Here is a 15,257-nt window from a genome sequence, read left to right as displayed (position 1 = left end):
TTCTTGGGTCTTTTTAAGTGGGACAACAGGCTCGTGTTACATAGCACAACATTGTAGCATGTATGTCTTGACTTCTAAATAAATGATACTCCTAACAAACAGGACTAAAGTATTGAAAGTCCTGTGTTACATGTGTCCAAGGTTTTTCTACTAGAATTATAGATACTTCTTTATTTTATTCATAATAGGAATTTAATTATTTTTATTAATTAATATATTTTATAGTTAATTACAAGAAACATGAAAAGTAATCCCATCATATAATAATTTTACAAAGCAACATTCAAATTATACATGTTTATTAGGATGAAATCATTTCTCATATCAGATATAAATGTTAAAAAAAAAGAGCAATAATGTTTTTTTGTATTATCTGTATCATTTGGTCAATATGACAATATCACATCTGGAAACCAAGTACTAACCATACCATACAACTTCATTCATATCTATGATGTATGCAAAAGTCTACATGAGTTTCTATACAGCAATGATACAGCAGTCTCTACACAGCATTGATACAATCTTAATATGAAACCAATCTTTCAAAGTCCATTTTTTTCTTTGTTATAAACAACATGCAAACAAAATTGTTGCTTTTAAACTATTATAACTTTGATTACAAAACTGTACGCATACAGAATTCAGAATCTATGTACCGGTAGTCATTAAAAGCCCAATGTATTACTCTGCTAATACCACCAAATAAAAAATCTGTTGACATGAAAACACTACAGATAAATAGCACTATAATACAATAGGAGCAGCAGGTGGTGTGTAGTTGTCTCGACATCTTTCATAGAAAACCTGAAAGAAAGGTAATACTAATAATATTGATACTGATAAAATTTCTTTGCAGTTCAAATATTAATAAAAAGAACTTGGTGCAAAATATTACATTTTCTATTAGTCTCTACTAGTCAATCCACAGCGTAGCATACGCCGCTATTTTGCAGGGCGGCCTTAGGCCACTGAAACTTCAGAAACCTATGCGACCGCTGTGGACCCCACACTTTCATAGGACCCGCGCTAATTCTAGGTGTAAATTATTAAATTAAACATTCTTACAACTTATAACAGATTTTCCGCAACCTTCTGATTTACCAGGAGCTCCTGTAAATCTCCTGAAATTGCAAAATATACGAAAAAGTCCTGGAAATCTCCGAAAATTATTAAAATCTTTTGAAAACTCATACAAATCTCCTGAAATATATAGACCAAAATTGTCATTTTGGGGTGTCATTCAATATGGAAAACGCCAATCCTACACGCAAAAAAAAACAAAAAACTGCATTATGCAATACCCATAATTGTGGAATCTGGTGAAAGAAGCTTCTCGCGCCTCAAACTAATTCTCGAAGATAGATTGAAAAATTTGGTAATTATTGCTACTGAGCGTGATCTATGTAGGAAACAGAATTTTACGCTACACGTAAGGCTTGTAAAGTAATTCTGTACGTAGTAATGAATGAATAAAAGCAAAGATGAATTTATTTTCTAATACAAACTCTTAATTTTCAATTATTATCCATATTCAAACTGGGCCCCGCAAAATCCGGTTCGCACAGGGCCTCACAATGGTTGAGTCCGGCCCTGCTATTGAGTGACAGGTGAATACAGATTTCTTGTTTCCCCCCCCCCCTCCTTTTATTTTCGCCACTAAAGTTATGTGGGGTAGAAAGAAATAAAAGAGTGATCTTCCCATGAATTTTTGGTCATAATGATTAAGTCCAGCCCTGCTATTTAGTGACGGGTGAATACTACTTGTTCCTCCCCCACTCTTTTTTTTTGTCGTTGATCTTTCCTTTACTTCTTGGTGTCCAAACTGTTGAGCCATAAAGAGAATTATATATATATATAGATTCTTGCATATTTATTCTCTGTTAACTTTTCCTAAATATAGGCCCTGGCTCTAGTTAAGAAATGTTTTGAAAAGAGGGCAAATCAAGACTATTAAAATATAGCTGCTACTTGTGAAGTTTAACTGCCAGATATAACAATACAAAAAAAAACAGCATTATTTGTTTGTTTAGAGCCTGGTTCTAGATGTAAAAAAAAAAAAAGGCGAGGCTAGTTCCCCACCTAGAGATGTTGTGCACTTGTTTATACTGGCCTATTGTTAAGTCTTGCCATTAGACTTGCTTGACACTATGTTTGTGGGAATAAATGTCTATTCATTGTATTCTCTGAGTGAACATTATAAATATTATTGATAATATTTGATGGATGAGATAATAATATTGTGAATGAAGAGGGTGACCTGACTTTATCGACCAAGTGGTTAAATAAATTACCTACTTTTGGTTCACAGACGAAGTCTTGAAAGCAAAAATACCAATAGCGAGTAGATGTTTAAATCTATTTCCGATAGAAAAAAATCTGTCCTCTATTTTCTTAACAAAGAGAGATAACTTGGAATATAAAAAAAAATTAAACAACTTTAAAAAATATGTCTAGTTTAAACAAAACATTATTGTAATACCTTTAGAATAAAAAAAGCTTCAAAAACACTTAATTTCCTGGGATGACATTATAAACTGTAGTTTCTGCACTTTTGTTCCCAATATAAAAAAAAAAAGCTATACAAATCTGGTTTTCACTTTAAAAAAGAATCGTTACGCTCTTATTATCATTCTTGTCAGGGGGAGGTATGGTGAGAGTGAATGTTATTTGTTATTTTGGTATGATATTTATATCCCTTTGTTTATGTACTCCCAGGCCAAGGTTATGAATGTTAATAGTCTTGCACGTGTTATGAGCTGAATTGTTTAGTCTTCATTGAATGTGCGAGAGAGAGTGTTAGTCAGTGAGGTCTTGTTCCCTGTCCAGGAAGGTTGGACGGTTGCTTCCTAGACTGGTGTTTTGAGTATTATTAATTTCTGATGATGTCACTATTTGTGCTCTATTGGATATTAAAGTATTATTTCTATTTCCATGGATATTTGGAGTTGAAGTTGAATTTAATCTAGTATTACGTTATTGTTATTGTGTAACCCCTAACGAGCCAGGCGAGAAAAGATAACCTTGACAATTCTGAACAAGGCATGATGATCTCTTCTTATCTAAAAGTTAAATAAACTGCTGCTAGTGTCCTAAACTTCTAATGCATCCTACTTAGGCTAAAACTGTTAACATATCCTACCTCAATAAGCGCTATTGGGTTAAGGGGTCAAATAACACATGCTAGATAAGACATCTCTTTTGAGAGTCACTTAGAGTGTTGTAAGTTTGGCATCTCTGTTGAGAGTCACTTAGAGTGTTGTAAGTTTGGCATCTCTGTTGAGAGTCACTTAGAGTGTTGTAACAGTGATCAAAGAAAATGCCCTTCAAGAAAATCTTACCTTTAATGTTCTATCTTTCACTACTTCCTCTATACTCATTTCTTGCTGCATTAGCCTAAGCTGTGAAATATACGTTTAGTTTGTTAGAACACCAAAGTCAAGACTTATTGTACAAGCAACTCACAATGGGAGTTCACATTCTGTGTTAAATGAATACAATTTATCATTTTAGAGCAAAATTAGGATGAAATATAACAAAACCATATCATAAAAGAAAAGAAAAAGGTTAAAATGCAGCGGCATTTGGAGTTTACAGATTCTATGCCAAACCAGTGACTGCAGTTGAGAATGAAGGATTGGCATCTCAAGTCACATGAGAAGTAGCAAAGGGCAAAGATCATCTCTCAAGACATAAAATGCCACAGAAATAACAAAATCATCAACACCATTTGTTGGATAGATTCAGGCATTGATAAAAGTACATGTAAATCAAGGGAGCCCAGGTTGTAGTGCTGAACTCACTCAATGATCAAATCTTTATATTTGGGCATTAAAAAAAAAATAAATAAAAATAATGTGCTATGGTTAGGCCAGAACTATCTGCAGTGTCATTATTACCACCTGCAGTTACTGTTTTAAAAAAGTACATCATTTATTTCCTAAACACACCACCAACTATGACCTATTTTGAAATAACAAAGCTTGAGTGGGAAACTAATAAGATGATTAAATTAGAAATCATTCTCCCACGATGGCTTAATTTTCCAAAGCATTAGATGCTCACTGAACAATAGTAAATTTCCTGAAAATGACATTTCAGTCATTCAATTAGGTTGTAGTGTCATTTAAGGACAAAAACATGTTGGTAACTTATGGGAACATAAATACACAATTAATAAAAATATGAAATTAATAAAAAAAAAAAAAAGAAAAACTGGTTTCTTTTTTTTGTTTTTCTTCTATTCCAACAAACCTTAGTTTGTTCTTTCCTCAAAGCTCTGAGAACCTCTACATCATCTGGAGCCTCAAGTTTTCTTTGCCTTAATTTCTTAACATCATCATTCACAAGCTCTATGCAATGTCGAATTGATTTGTCTCGTTGATCATAAGATATCTGCATCTATTTAATATCAAAATAATAATTACGTTTTAGAAATTGTTGAACTGAAAAAAAAAATCTTTTGAACTCAAAGGAAATAAAAACTATAATAAGTTTAGTAGACACATAATTTCTGTATGTTAAGAATATAAAACTTGTTTCAGATATATGCATGGTTCAAATTATGTCAACCAGGTTTAAGCTAATGCCAGGTGAAATAAAAATGTTGCTGTCCTTACAAAAGACATTTTTCTGCTGGATGAGACCAGTGATACCAAATCTGAGGGCCTTATGATATCCAACCCATGGCGCAGTGCTATCCTAACCTCTAAAGGTCTGCTCTCAGTCCACAAGGAAGCTGAAAAGGCTGAGATATATTGGAATTGATGGGATTTTTTAAAATTTAATTTACTTAGCTGTAATGCAGCCATTCATCCAGAAAATTTATTTGCCCCCCCCCCCCACCCCCCAGGCAGGTTGGGTACCACTGCTTGAGACATGTTCCAAATAAATAGCAGATTTAATTCCTAAGGATCCTATGGTGTGGCGCACTAGTAAACTAGTCACTCAAAACTTCTCTTTTAATGACCTCAGTAAACTCTAAAAACAAAAAACTAAACTGATAATTTTATTGGTGTAGACCACTTTAAAGGGAAACTCCGATGGTTTTTCAAATTTGAGTTATTGACATATTTAAATTCTGCATAAAACGTTGTAATAGTAAACATTTTACCATTTTTTTATTTAAATGCTTAGAAACATTTACATTAAATAAATTAGTCAGTAAATTCTTGACATCTCAAAAAAAAAAACAGGGTTCTATGAGATTTTGTTTTAAGCTAGTTCATACATCACTTCCCTCAACAATACTGAAAGAGAAAACTAGATTTGACCAATCGTATCGCTTCATTCTTACAGTAGCTGTTAGGCTAAGTGATGGCCTAGTCCAGAGCTATGATACAGTTATATATATATATATATATATATATATATATATATATATATATATATATATATATATATATATATATATATATATATATATATATATATATATATATATATATGTACACATGTATAGATAGATCTAAAAGCATTAGGATAATCAACTCGAGAAGAAGAGTAACATTTTCATCTAAACCTCTCTCTGTCCCAAGAAGTAAATAGATCGTGTGTCTGACTGATTCGAACAAACTAGACAGTGTAAGACTAGTTGAGACTACGTGTAGTCTGTCATGACAAGACAACCAAGAAATAGTGTTTGTTGAGTGGTCTGACGAGAAAATACACACTGCTGTGGTAAGTCAAGCATGTAAATCTACTTTTAATACACATTTTTTCTTTGCTTACAAGATCCTAGATCTAACTGCATAGACCAAGATATATTTCTTTTACGAGAATGTAAACTTTGCTGTATGGTCTCCTGTTATACAAGTCAATAGATTAAAACACATTTGTGACGTCACATAGAAACCCGGTGAAAGTCTGACTGTTTTGGATGCGCAGAAAAATTAAGTCGGAAAAACATCAATTACTAAGTTATTATTGCAAAAAAAAAAAAATCATATATTCATTATCTGTAAATCAAAACACATATTATATCAAAAATTGTCAAAACCATCAGAGTTTCCCTTTAAGAACTGACCTCTTCATATAAGCGTTTACATTCTGAAGTAACATTCACTTTGTCTCTGAATGACTGTGTAGGAATTGTTGTATTCAAAGCATGGACGATTCTATCATCAATAAGGCGCAGCTTTTTCAAAGCATCCTGTAAGAATTCACAAGTAAAAATTGAAAACCTCTTTAAACAATAAAAGAAGGCTAATTTTTTATTGTAAACTAAAATCGGAGATCTAATAACTTCCCTCACAGTTAACTTAACATGGAAAATAAAATTGGTATCCCTTTGGAAAGCATTTTTCTCTTCTCAAAGCAAGCTCTAACCCAAATATAGAATATCTATAGATTTACTCTAGTTACTTACCTCACTCTAGTAAAAGATGATCTAGAGACTGATCTAGATTATTCAGCTAGAATAGTAGGCTAGATTCTAGATCTAGTCTACTCTAGAGTACTAAGGCTAAGGCATAGCTAGGCCACTTTATATCTAATAGATTAATAGTCAAGAGTCTAGAGTAAGATAGATGTATAGATCTACTAAAAATATAGGATCTAGATTATTCTAGATGATAAATCTAAATCTAAAACTTTAAAAGTATGATCTATTCTATATATATTTATATTCAAACAGGGATATCCTGGTATAATTTGGCGTCACACCTTCATGGAGGACCTCAGAACAGTGGAAACCAGGTGGGAGGAGGCTTCAGACATTGCCAATGACAGATCTTTATGGAGACAGCTTCCCCCCCAATGCGCCGAACGGCACTGGAGGACCTAAGTCTAAGTGTAATAAGTGTAATGTTATATAGTATATATTATATATCATACAGTGCTTTTTAAAAATAAAAAAAATAGGTGCGGGTACTCAGTGATTGATTGCCTAACTTTTAAAATAAATTAATAATGTATATATATGTTAAAATAAAATAAAAGTAATATTTTTTCTCCACATTCAAAAAGGTGCTGGTAAGCCGTACCATCACAAAAAAAGCCCTGCATATATATATATATATAATATACAAAAAATCTAAATTTAGACAAGAATAAGATCTATCCAGAATTGACTAGATCTAGATCTATATATATATAATTAATATATTATTATATACTATAGACCAGGGGTTCTCAACCTGTGGGTCGCGACCCCCTAGGGGGTCGATTGACGATTTGCCAGGGGTCGCCAAAGACCATTGAAAAAATGGATTGTTTTTGTCTATTCTTCTTTTGCTGTGTGTGTATGCTGGAAGGGGGGGGGGTCAAGTGGGGGATTGTAAAAAGGGGTTGCCGAGCATTAAAGGTTGAGAACCGCTGCTATAGACTATAGTAAACCCAAGTAAGTTTATTAGTATAGAATCTAGTATCTCTACTACTAGAGAGTCTAGTACTAGATTGACTCTATATATGAGTCTATAGTCAACCCATAGTTAGTAGAATAGTATTAGAATCTAGATCTACTTTGATCTTGACAATTTACTCTTGATCTAGTACACTAAGTAGTAAGTAGGTAATCATGATGATCCGATACTCATAGTCATACTTCGATAGTGATTTTTTTTTTACGATAATGTACTGTGTAGATGATCATGGTTGACATGATAGAATCAGATCTAGATTCTATTCTACTTTGTATTTTTAGACTATCTAGATCTAGATTAGATAAAGATTATTTAGATCTAGATCTACTTGTCTAGACTGCCGCTGACACTACCTGACTACCTACTACCTGAGACTACCGTCACTTGTCTTACCGACTCTTACGGTTACCAAACTCTGACTCTTCTGAGTCTTTACTCTTGTCTTAGTAAGACATAGAGTCTAGATCTATCAGTATGAGTATCATTATATATGATATTTGATATACGATTATGATTGACTATCATTATTATGATTATACCGAGTCTTACTAAGACTCTTACTACTACTAGATCTAGATTCTAGATCAGGGGCGGACTGGCTATATGGGCATTTTTGGCAAATGCCCAGTGGGCCGGTACCCAAAATGGGCCGGTAGGGCCACCGAAATGCCTGATCGAAGTCACTATGGCATGGCACATATCAATTTGTTAAAGGTTTTATAATGTCCTTATTATGTTATTATTATTATTTTTATAAAAGGCCCTCTGAGCGTTGTGTTTAAACAAAAAGTCTTTCACAGACATTACAGTGACTCATAGTGTAATACTCTTTTAATCAAACACATTTTCCGAAAATAAAATGTAGAATGTTGACAGTGCTACTAGTAGGCTTCAACTTTTTAGGGCCTACATAATTGCTGATTTAAAAAGACTGCTATATTGCTTATTAAGATATAGAGTTCACTGTATACATGCATATCGATACATTATCAAACTTAACAATGATTTTTAAGGACCGATACACCTAGACATGGATGCCCATCACATGATATAGAATTTGTGGGCCGAATTTTATAGAAATGCCCGGGCCGATTTTGACACCCAGTCCGCCCCTGTTCTAGATCTATTAGTACTAGATCTAGTATTACTACTCTTACAACTTAGACTTAGTTTCTGAGCTTAGCCTAGAGTAGCTAGGCCTAGCCCCTAGACCTAGACTGCCCTAGAGTCACTCTAATCTCTAAGTAAGAGTCTACTACACTAGAGTAGATCATAATAATTTACCATAATTTTGATAATAATATAAAAATAGTCAAATAGATATATAGATTTATAGATCTAAGACGTCTAAGTACTAGCCTGAAACTTCATAAAATCATCGCATGGTAAATATTGTTGATTACTGGGCGCAGCCATCTTCTTTCTATACCTTGACCCCAAAAGTATACAATGTCATTACATCAGCGTTTCTCAAATTAATGAAATGAATATCATCGGCTTCTATAATTATAATAATACGTCAGGTGTCAACTGTTATGTTATGCGATTTAGAATCTAATTCTTTTTTAATCTATTTTGCGAATTAGACTTATTTATTTAGTTCTTGATCATGTAGATCTAGATGTAATAAGTAAAATAATGATAATAGGCCTATCCTATACTCTTAAGCGAGCAATTCTTGTATGTATGTATGTATATATATTTATATTTATATATATATATAAATTTTATTTCGAAAACGGCTCTAACGATTTTCTTTAAAATTTCAATATAAATTATAATGGTTTAATTTAATAATTTACACCTAGAATTAGCGCGGGGCTTTTGAACCTTCGGGGTCCACCACTGTGACAGCATAGGCCTTGGGCTGGCCCTGATGATATCCAGCTCGCGGTCAACGAATTTTCATCACGCTGCTGCCTTTTTTTTATTTGTTAACCTATAAACCTCGGTAAAACAGAAGTCATGTTCCAAAAGTCACCCAATAAAACCTACTCAGCCCAAAGATCACTGCCATAGACATCCCTTAAAGTGGTAGATAACTTCACATTATCTGGGAAGCATTGAATCAATTGACGCATTGCTTTAAAGAGAGTTTGATATGTGATCATGGATAGTCGTGCTTTTGGACGCCTCCAAGCGAGAGTGTGGCGAAATAAATCGCTCGCCTGTCTACGAAAATCAGTGTCAACCAGTATTCTCTCAACTCATCTATGTGGATCTGAGACATGAGTACTTTATAGAAAGCAACTAAGACTTCTTGAACGACTTCACCAAAGACCACAATACAAACAGCGATATTCTTGCAAAATGGTATGAAATTCGAGTCCGAAGATAAGTGAGGAATGCAGTATTTCCCTTTGCTGTGCAGCCCCAACTGTGACCTACATATTTTGCCACATCCAGGGCAAGCATAACCATTGTCCGCAGGTGGCCGATTTAGATTTTCTTTTCGCCGTCTGCGTTTGTTCTCGGGAGCAGATTTTCTTTTTGTCTCAAATGTGTATCCCGCGGCCTTCGTGAGAGACCTCCAGCTGTCTCGTTCGGAGGCCGCATACAACCAGGTGCTCTCTTCTATGTCAGCCAAGAAAAGTTGACGACTAAGCTGGTCTTTGAAGAATTTCCGTGGAGCGCTTCTGTCACGTCGACCACATTTTAGCTCACCAAAAAAAGACTGCCTTTGGCATTCGTTCGTCTCCCATACGGGATACGTGCCCTACCCAGTGCAACTGTCGGACCATAAGAAGTCCCTCTATACTGTCCATACCGGCGTTGGCAAGGACATCGATGAAATTAAATGTGCCGATATATGATTAGTTATTGTGTTTTAAGTGCTAAATAAGTTGTTTACACTTTAATTGTGTAGAGCGGTGTAGATACCTTTTACTTTGTTGTTTATTTTGCTGGTGACCTCCAGCTGTCTCGTTCTGAGGTTGCATGCAACCATGTGCTCTCTTCTATGTCAGCTAAGTCAAGTTTGCGCCATAAGCTGGTCTTTTAAGGGTTTCGGTGTTACGTCGACCACTTTTTAGCTCACCAAAAAAGACTGCCTTTGGCATGCGTTCGTCTGAGATTCGTCTCCCATACAGGATACTGCTCTGTCCAGCGTGACTGTCGGACTTAAAGAATTCCCTCTATACAAAGGCCGCGGATACACATTTGAGACCAAAAGAAAATTTGCTGCCGAGGACAGACGCAGACGCTAAAAGAAAATCTTAATCGAGCATCGCGGACAATGGTTATGCTTGCCCTGGATGTGGCAAGATATGTAGGTCACAGCTGCAATCCTCATTAATTTTCGGACTCTAAGACAAGCCATATTATTATTATTATTTTGCTGGTGAATTATTACCATGTGTTCATGCTTCAGTGTCTACCTCTCCTGTACCAAAACAAAGGAAATGGTCATAACACAACTTCTCTACGCCTTACTTGCTCACACTAAACATGATATCCATCTAGCGGTCAACGAGTTTGCGTACACTGCAGCCTCTTTTGATTTAACTATAAACCTCGGTAAAAAGCTTGGAGTTAGGGCCAGGAGAGATCTGAATGGATGGATGTGTAAAAGCAGGCCATAGCACCACTAGGATGGATGGATGGCAAAAGCCGGTATGAACTTCCTATAGTCCGACAGTCAGGCTGGGCAGGGCACGTAACCCGTATGGGTAACGAGCATATTGTTTGGCGTAACAGAGGTGCCCCACGGAAACGTTTCTTTAGAAAACTAATGCCATGATTTAAGTCTAATAAGAAAAAATGCGCCATTTTACTTTGTCACTAAGTGCATGTTTTACCCTATAACGTAGAGAAGTTACACTGCAAAGACTTTCTTCCAAGCCAATAATAGTAAGCCTACAATAGTTTTACGCAAAAGATGGATTGTAAAACTATAAGACGGACGTGAGCTGTAGTTTGTCTAGACTGTAGGAGGACTTAAAAGACTTTAAATTTAATCGACATGTACAATTAGCCCTACAATTAGAACTAACAGAACACTAAAACAACTCTTCAGATTAGTAGTCTTTATCCGATCGTTCATTTTCGTAATTACAAGAATATTCCCAAAATGACTTCGGGTATATAACCTTCCGAAATTATTTAACAGAGCGAGGTTCGGCCACCTGGTACAAAAATATTCTCAAAATGACTTCGGGTATATATCCTTCCTTAACAAATTATTCATCCGAGCGAGGCTCGGTCACCTGATATTAATAATAAAGCCTGCCAAATCCAGACAACTTATTACTTTTATACACATGAAATAGATCAAGTAGAACAGGGGTGGGCAACCATTTTGTATCGAGGGCCGCAGCTAACACGTGCATAACGTCTTTTAATTCATATTTATACTGTAGGCCTATTATAATTCACTTTTCATTTTTTTCACACTCCCAATTGAGGAATTTAATATATGCCTACAACAAGAGTTAGCAATACCTTAAACTAATTTTTCGATTTTTTAAAAAATTTCCTAATATCTTTTTACATCACATTTCACCACAAATGTTCAGTTGTACTTAGTGTGAAATATTTAACTGTTAACGCTCATGCGTAATATTTCAGAACTGTGGAACTAGCTTACTAGTTGTTATCCTTTTGACTGCTGTCAAATTACAGACAGTCACCAACGACCCGTGATTACACTTATTTAGTTTCCACAAAAAAATGCTTGTTCTCGTATATGTCTCCAAATGATGTGAAAGTTTAGCTGCAAAGTTTTTTTTTACAACTTCTGGTACCCATAAAACTAGAAATAGTTTCACTTTTCAGCCAAAGAAAATGACAAAACCTGTTTTCACTTGCCTAGGAAATGGGAGAAGTTGTGTTTGAAAAGATTTAACATGCACTTACATTTCATATGGAAACAACTCATTGCAATGGACATTATGAAAAACATGAATGCGACAACACATGTACCGGAAGCTCAAAATTGGAACCAGTGAAATCTGCCCATGTGGAGTATCACCAGAGAATGCCGACCACGTCCTCCAAAACTGCTCTCTTTACCAAGAGGCCCGTATAAGACACTGGCCCCAAAACACCCCAATAGAAAGAAAACTATATGGAGAGCTCCCTAATTTGGAAACCACTGCGCAGTTCATCTAGTCATCTGAACGCTCCAACATAACAATGAGAACGAAGAAGAAGAAGAATATGGAAACAACCCATTGCAATAGACATTATGAAAAACATGAAATATCTGTCTTCCACTCTTCATTAGAAATATTAGCAACAAAGTCACAGTCAATGTCCTTCAAGGAACATAGCCTACATATTTCTTTCTTGAGATTTTATATTCTCATTTCCTTGCCCATGCTAAGCCAGCGGATACATTGGAATATTTTGATTCTTAATCTTATAGTACTTATCGGAACTGCCTGTGGTTAAGACACCTAGCTCAGATTAGTTTCATTATTGAAAAATCTGAACCACTAATTAATTGATTTCTCAGTCAAAGATCGAGCTTCATCTGTTGTTACAATTGCCATCTTGTTCCAAGCATACCCAACACAGTTCTTCATATCATTTAATAAATTTTGACCTAAGATTGTATCTTAGACTGAGTGTATTGAAGTATAGCCAATAGGAATAATCTTCGTTTACTTGAAACTTTTTATAATGAGACAGTTTCAATATTTATAGAGATATTTTCAATTATTTTAATACATTTTTTAATAAGTATATATTGTGGACACAACTGATTTCTGTAGGTGTACGCGGGCCGCATAAAACACTCCGACAGGCCGCGTGTGGTCCGCGGACTGTAATTTGCCCACTCCTGAAGTAGAATCTAATAGGTCAGAGGTTCTCAAACAAAATATTGGTGTTTTTTCTAAATGTATACATTGCGAGGGATGGGATCGAAGCATCGTTTGGATTTAAATTATAATAACCATTAGGCTTACACTAGTTACACTTTTAAATTTTAAATAGGGCCCGAACAGGAATATGCAAGCAGCAACAGCACGAGAGTTACCAAAGTCACAGAAAATACAGGAGTCAGTTACTCTGCAGATTCTACTTAAGTGTAGGAAAGAAAACAAGCAAAATAAAAAAAAATAAAAAAAAGGAGACCTACTTTAAAAAAAAAAGCTTATAGGTGTATCAATCAGTTTGGATCAGTAATGTAATTAAATTAACTGGATTAGTTGACCTGGGGTAGGGGGAGAAAGAACGGGGTACGTATCTGCGTGATTGCTTTTTAAATGTATTTTTTTTTAAAAAGGGCAAGACCTGAACTCGAATTAGTGGGTTAAAGCCTTCTCAGACTTCTCAGACTGCTCAAGCCAACGCCCTAACCAGTCTACTTGGGAAGAGTCTATGAAGATGGAAGATTGTATTGCTATCTCTTGTTTCTAGTTCATGTTTGTGTTCACTAAGCGTCAGTCGACAATATATAATGGGGACTAATTCAGCTTATACCATCACTTCAGTTAAGTACAATTTCTTTCCCTTGCTTGAGATACTAAACAATGTTAATTAACTAATTGGCTATTTTTTGTTTTGTTTTTGTTTTGATTCTTGTGTTGTCAGGTAAAAGAAATAATTGTGCAAAATTATTTCAGCTTGATCCGAGATTGGGTGTGGGAGAAATAACGTGTACAAACTTTTGGCCCGACAGACAGAGTGAGTTGATATAAGCTTTGTAAAAAAAAATATATGCGAGAGGTGGCTGCAACTAAATCAAATGAAAACTTTTTGAAGAAGACATTTCAAAACGTCACATGACTTTAGACTAACTTCACTAACAGTTTACGTCTCAGGAGCAGGGTCATTACGTTCCATGTGGTTCCATGGGACCACTTCGTCCTTAAGTTTCATGTCGTTCCATAGTAGCACGGAGTCCTTATGTTTCATCTTGTTCCATAGTAGCACGGAGTCCTTATGTTTCATCTTGTTCCATAGGAGCACGGAGTCCTTATGTTTCATCTTGTTCCATAGTAGCACGGAGTCCTTATGTTTCATCTTGTTCCATAGTAGCACGGAGTCCTTATGTTTCATCTTGTTCCATAGTAGCACGAAGTCCTTATGTTTCATCTTGTTCCATAGTAGCACGGAGTCCTTATGTTTCATCTTGTTCCATAGGAGCAAAGTCCTAAGGTTGCACGTGCTTGCCAAACATGTACAACGTTGAACAAAGAAACATTAAACAGATTAAACAGAAGATAATTACGTCCCACTCGTTATTACGTGTCAATCTAGTGCATATTAATTAGATACTTCAAGTCTGCTAAGTTATTTGTTTTCCTGGCTGTTCGGGCAAAGCGTTGTATGTTTTAATGTCTGTAGTGAGAGAACACTTGTCAAAGTCTTTCCTGTCATATGGAATAAGAACTATGCAATCATCTCTATTTAGACTCTCTAGGAATACCTCCAATAGACCCATTCCTCAAACAATCAAAAGTCTGTCAGTAGAATACGTTCCTCAAATCTACTCATCAAAAGTCTGTCAGTAGAATAAGTAGATGCAAATATTTTAAAAGTGTGTGTTGGGTTGGGGAGGGGGGGGGCGAGATGCATTTTTATTTTGTGTAGAAACGAAAACTTGAAACCTATAATGAAAAGTGAATACGTGTTAGTTTTATAAGAATGTAAGAAATAAATGATGAAACTCATAAAGGTCATGAATACGTTAGTACTGCCAGGCAGTCTGGTTATTTCTGCTGGTATTTCCAGCAGTAGACTAAGAGCTACGACGTGACATTTATAAAGATGGCGCAAGTCTTTAATCAAAGAGAGAAGGCGTACACAGTCATGTCCCTTTTTATAATCCCGCTAAAAAACAAAAGAACCACAAAAAAAAAAAAAAAAGAATGAACCAAAAAATACAGTGCCACTGGCGCAGACGACTTGACCGCCCCGCCTTTTTGTGACAAAGGTCTAGCGTGGACT

At 35.3% G+C, this 15,257-nt stretch overlaps 1 protein-coding gene across 2 annotated transcripts; it reads right to left on the bottom strand.

Annotated features, from left to right (window-relative positions):
- Window positions 1–282: 282 nt before the first annotated feature.
- Window positions 283–8,874, bottom strand: LOC106051775 (protein MIX23-like). 2 transcript variants are annotated; one of them, XM_056033937.1, is made up of 6 exons: window positions 8,721–8,874; window positions 6,026–6,151; window positions 4,255–4,401; window positions 3,342–3,401; window positions 2,299–2,411; window positions 283–807 (listed from the first exon to the last, which is right to left on the bottom strand). In XM_056033937.1, the coding sequence occupies exons 1-6, from the start codon at window positions 8,775–8,777 to the stop codon at window positions 732–734; spliced, it is 579 nt and encodes a 192-aa protein (XP_055889912.1). In that variant the 5' UTR covers window positions 8,778–8,874; the 3' UTR covers window positions 283–731. The 2 variants fall into 2 exon arrangements, with proteins under 2 accessions (XP_055889912.1, XP_013062433.1); XM_013206979.2 differs by lacking the exon at window positions 2,299–2,411 and having other exon boundaries at window positions 8,721–8,873.
- Window positions 8,875–15,257: the final 6,383 nt, after the last annotated feature.

Source organism: Biomphalaria glabrata, chromosome 6 (assembly GCF_947242115.1).
Source record: "Biomphalaria glabrata chromosome 6, xgBioGlab47.1, whole genome shotgun sequence".
Lineage (NCBI taxonomy): Eukaryota > Metazoa > Mollusca > Gastropoda > Planorbidae > Biomphalaria > Biomphalaria glabrata.
This window is presented reverse-complemented; position numbering and strand designations above follow the sequence as displayed.

Excerpts from the sequence above, each read along its gene's own strand:
- LOC106051775 (XM_056033937.1), bottom strand. The coding sequence starts at position 8,777 with ATGGCTGCGCCCAGTAATCAACAATATTTACCATGCGATGATTTTATG. Across the intron at positions 4,402-6,025 it reads GTAAACGCTTATATGAAGAG|ATGCAGATATCTTATGATCA; the intron begins GTCAGTTCTTAA and ends GATATTAAATAG. Across the intron at positions 3,402-4,254 it reads TGAGGAAAGAACAAACTAAG|CTTAGGCTAATGCAGCAAGA; the intron begins GTTTGTTGGAAT and ends TATATTTCACAG.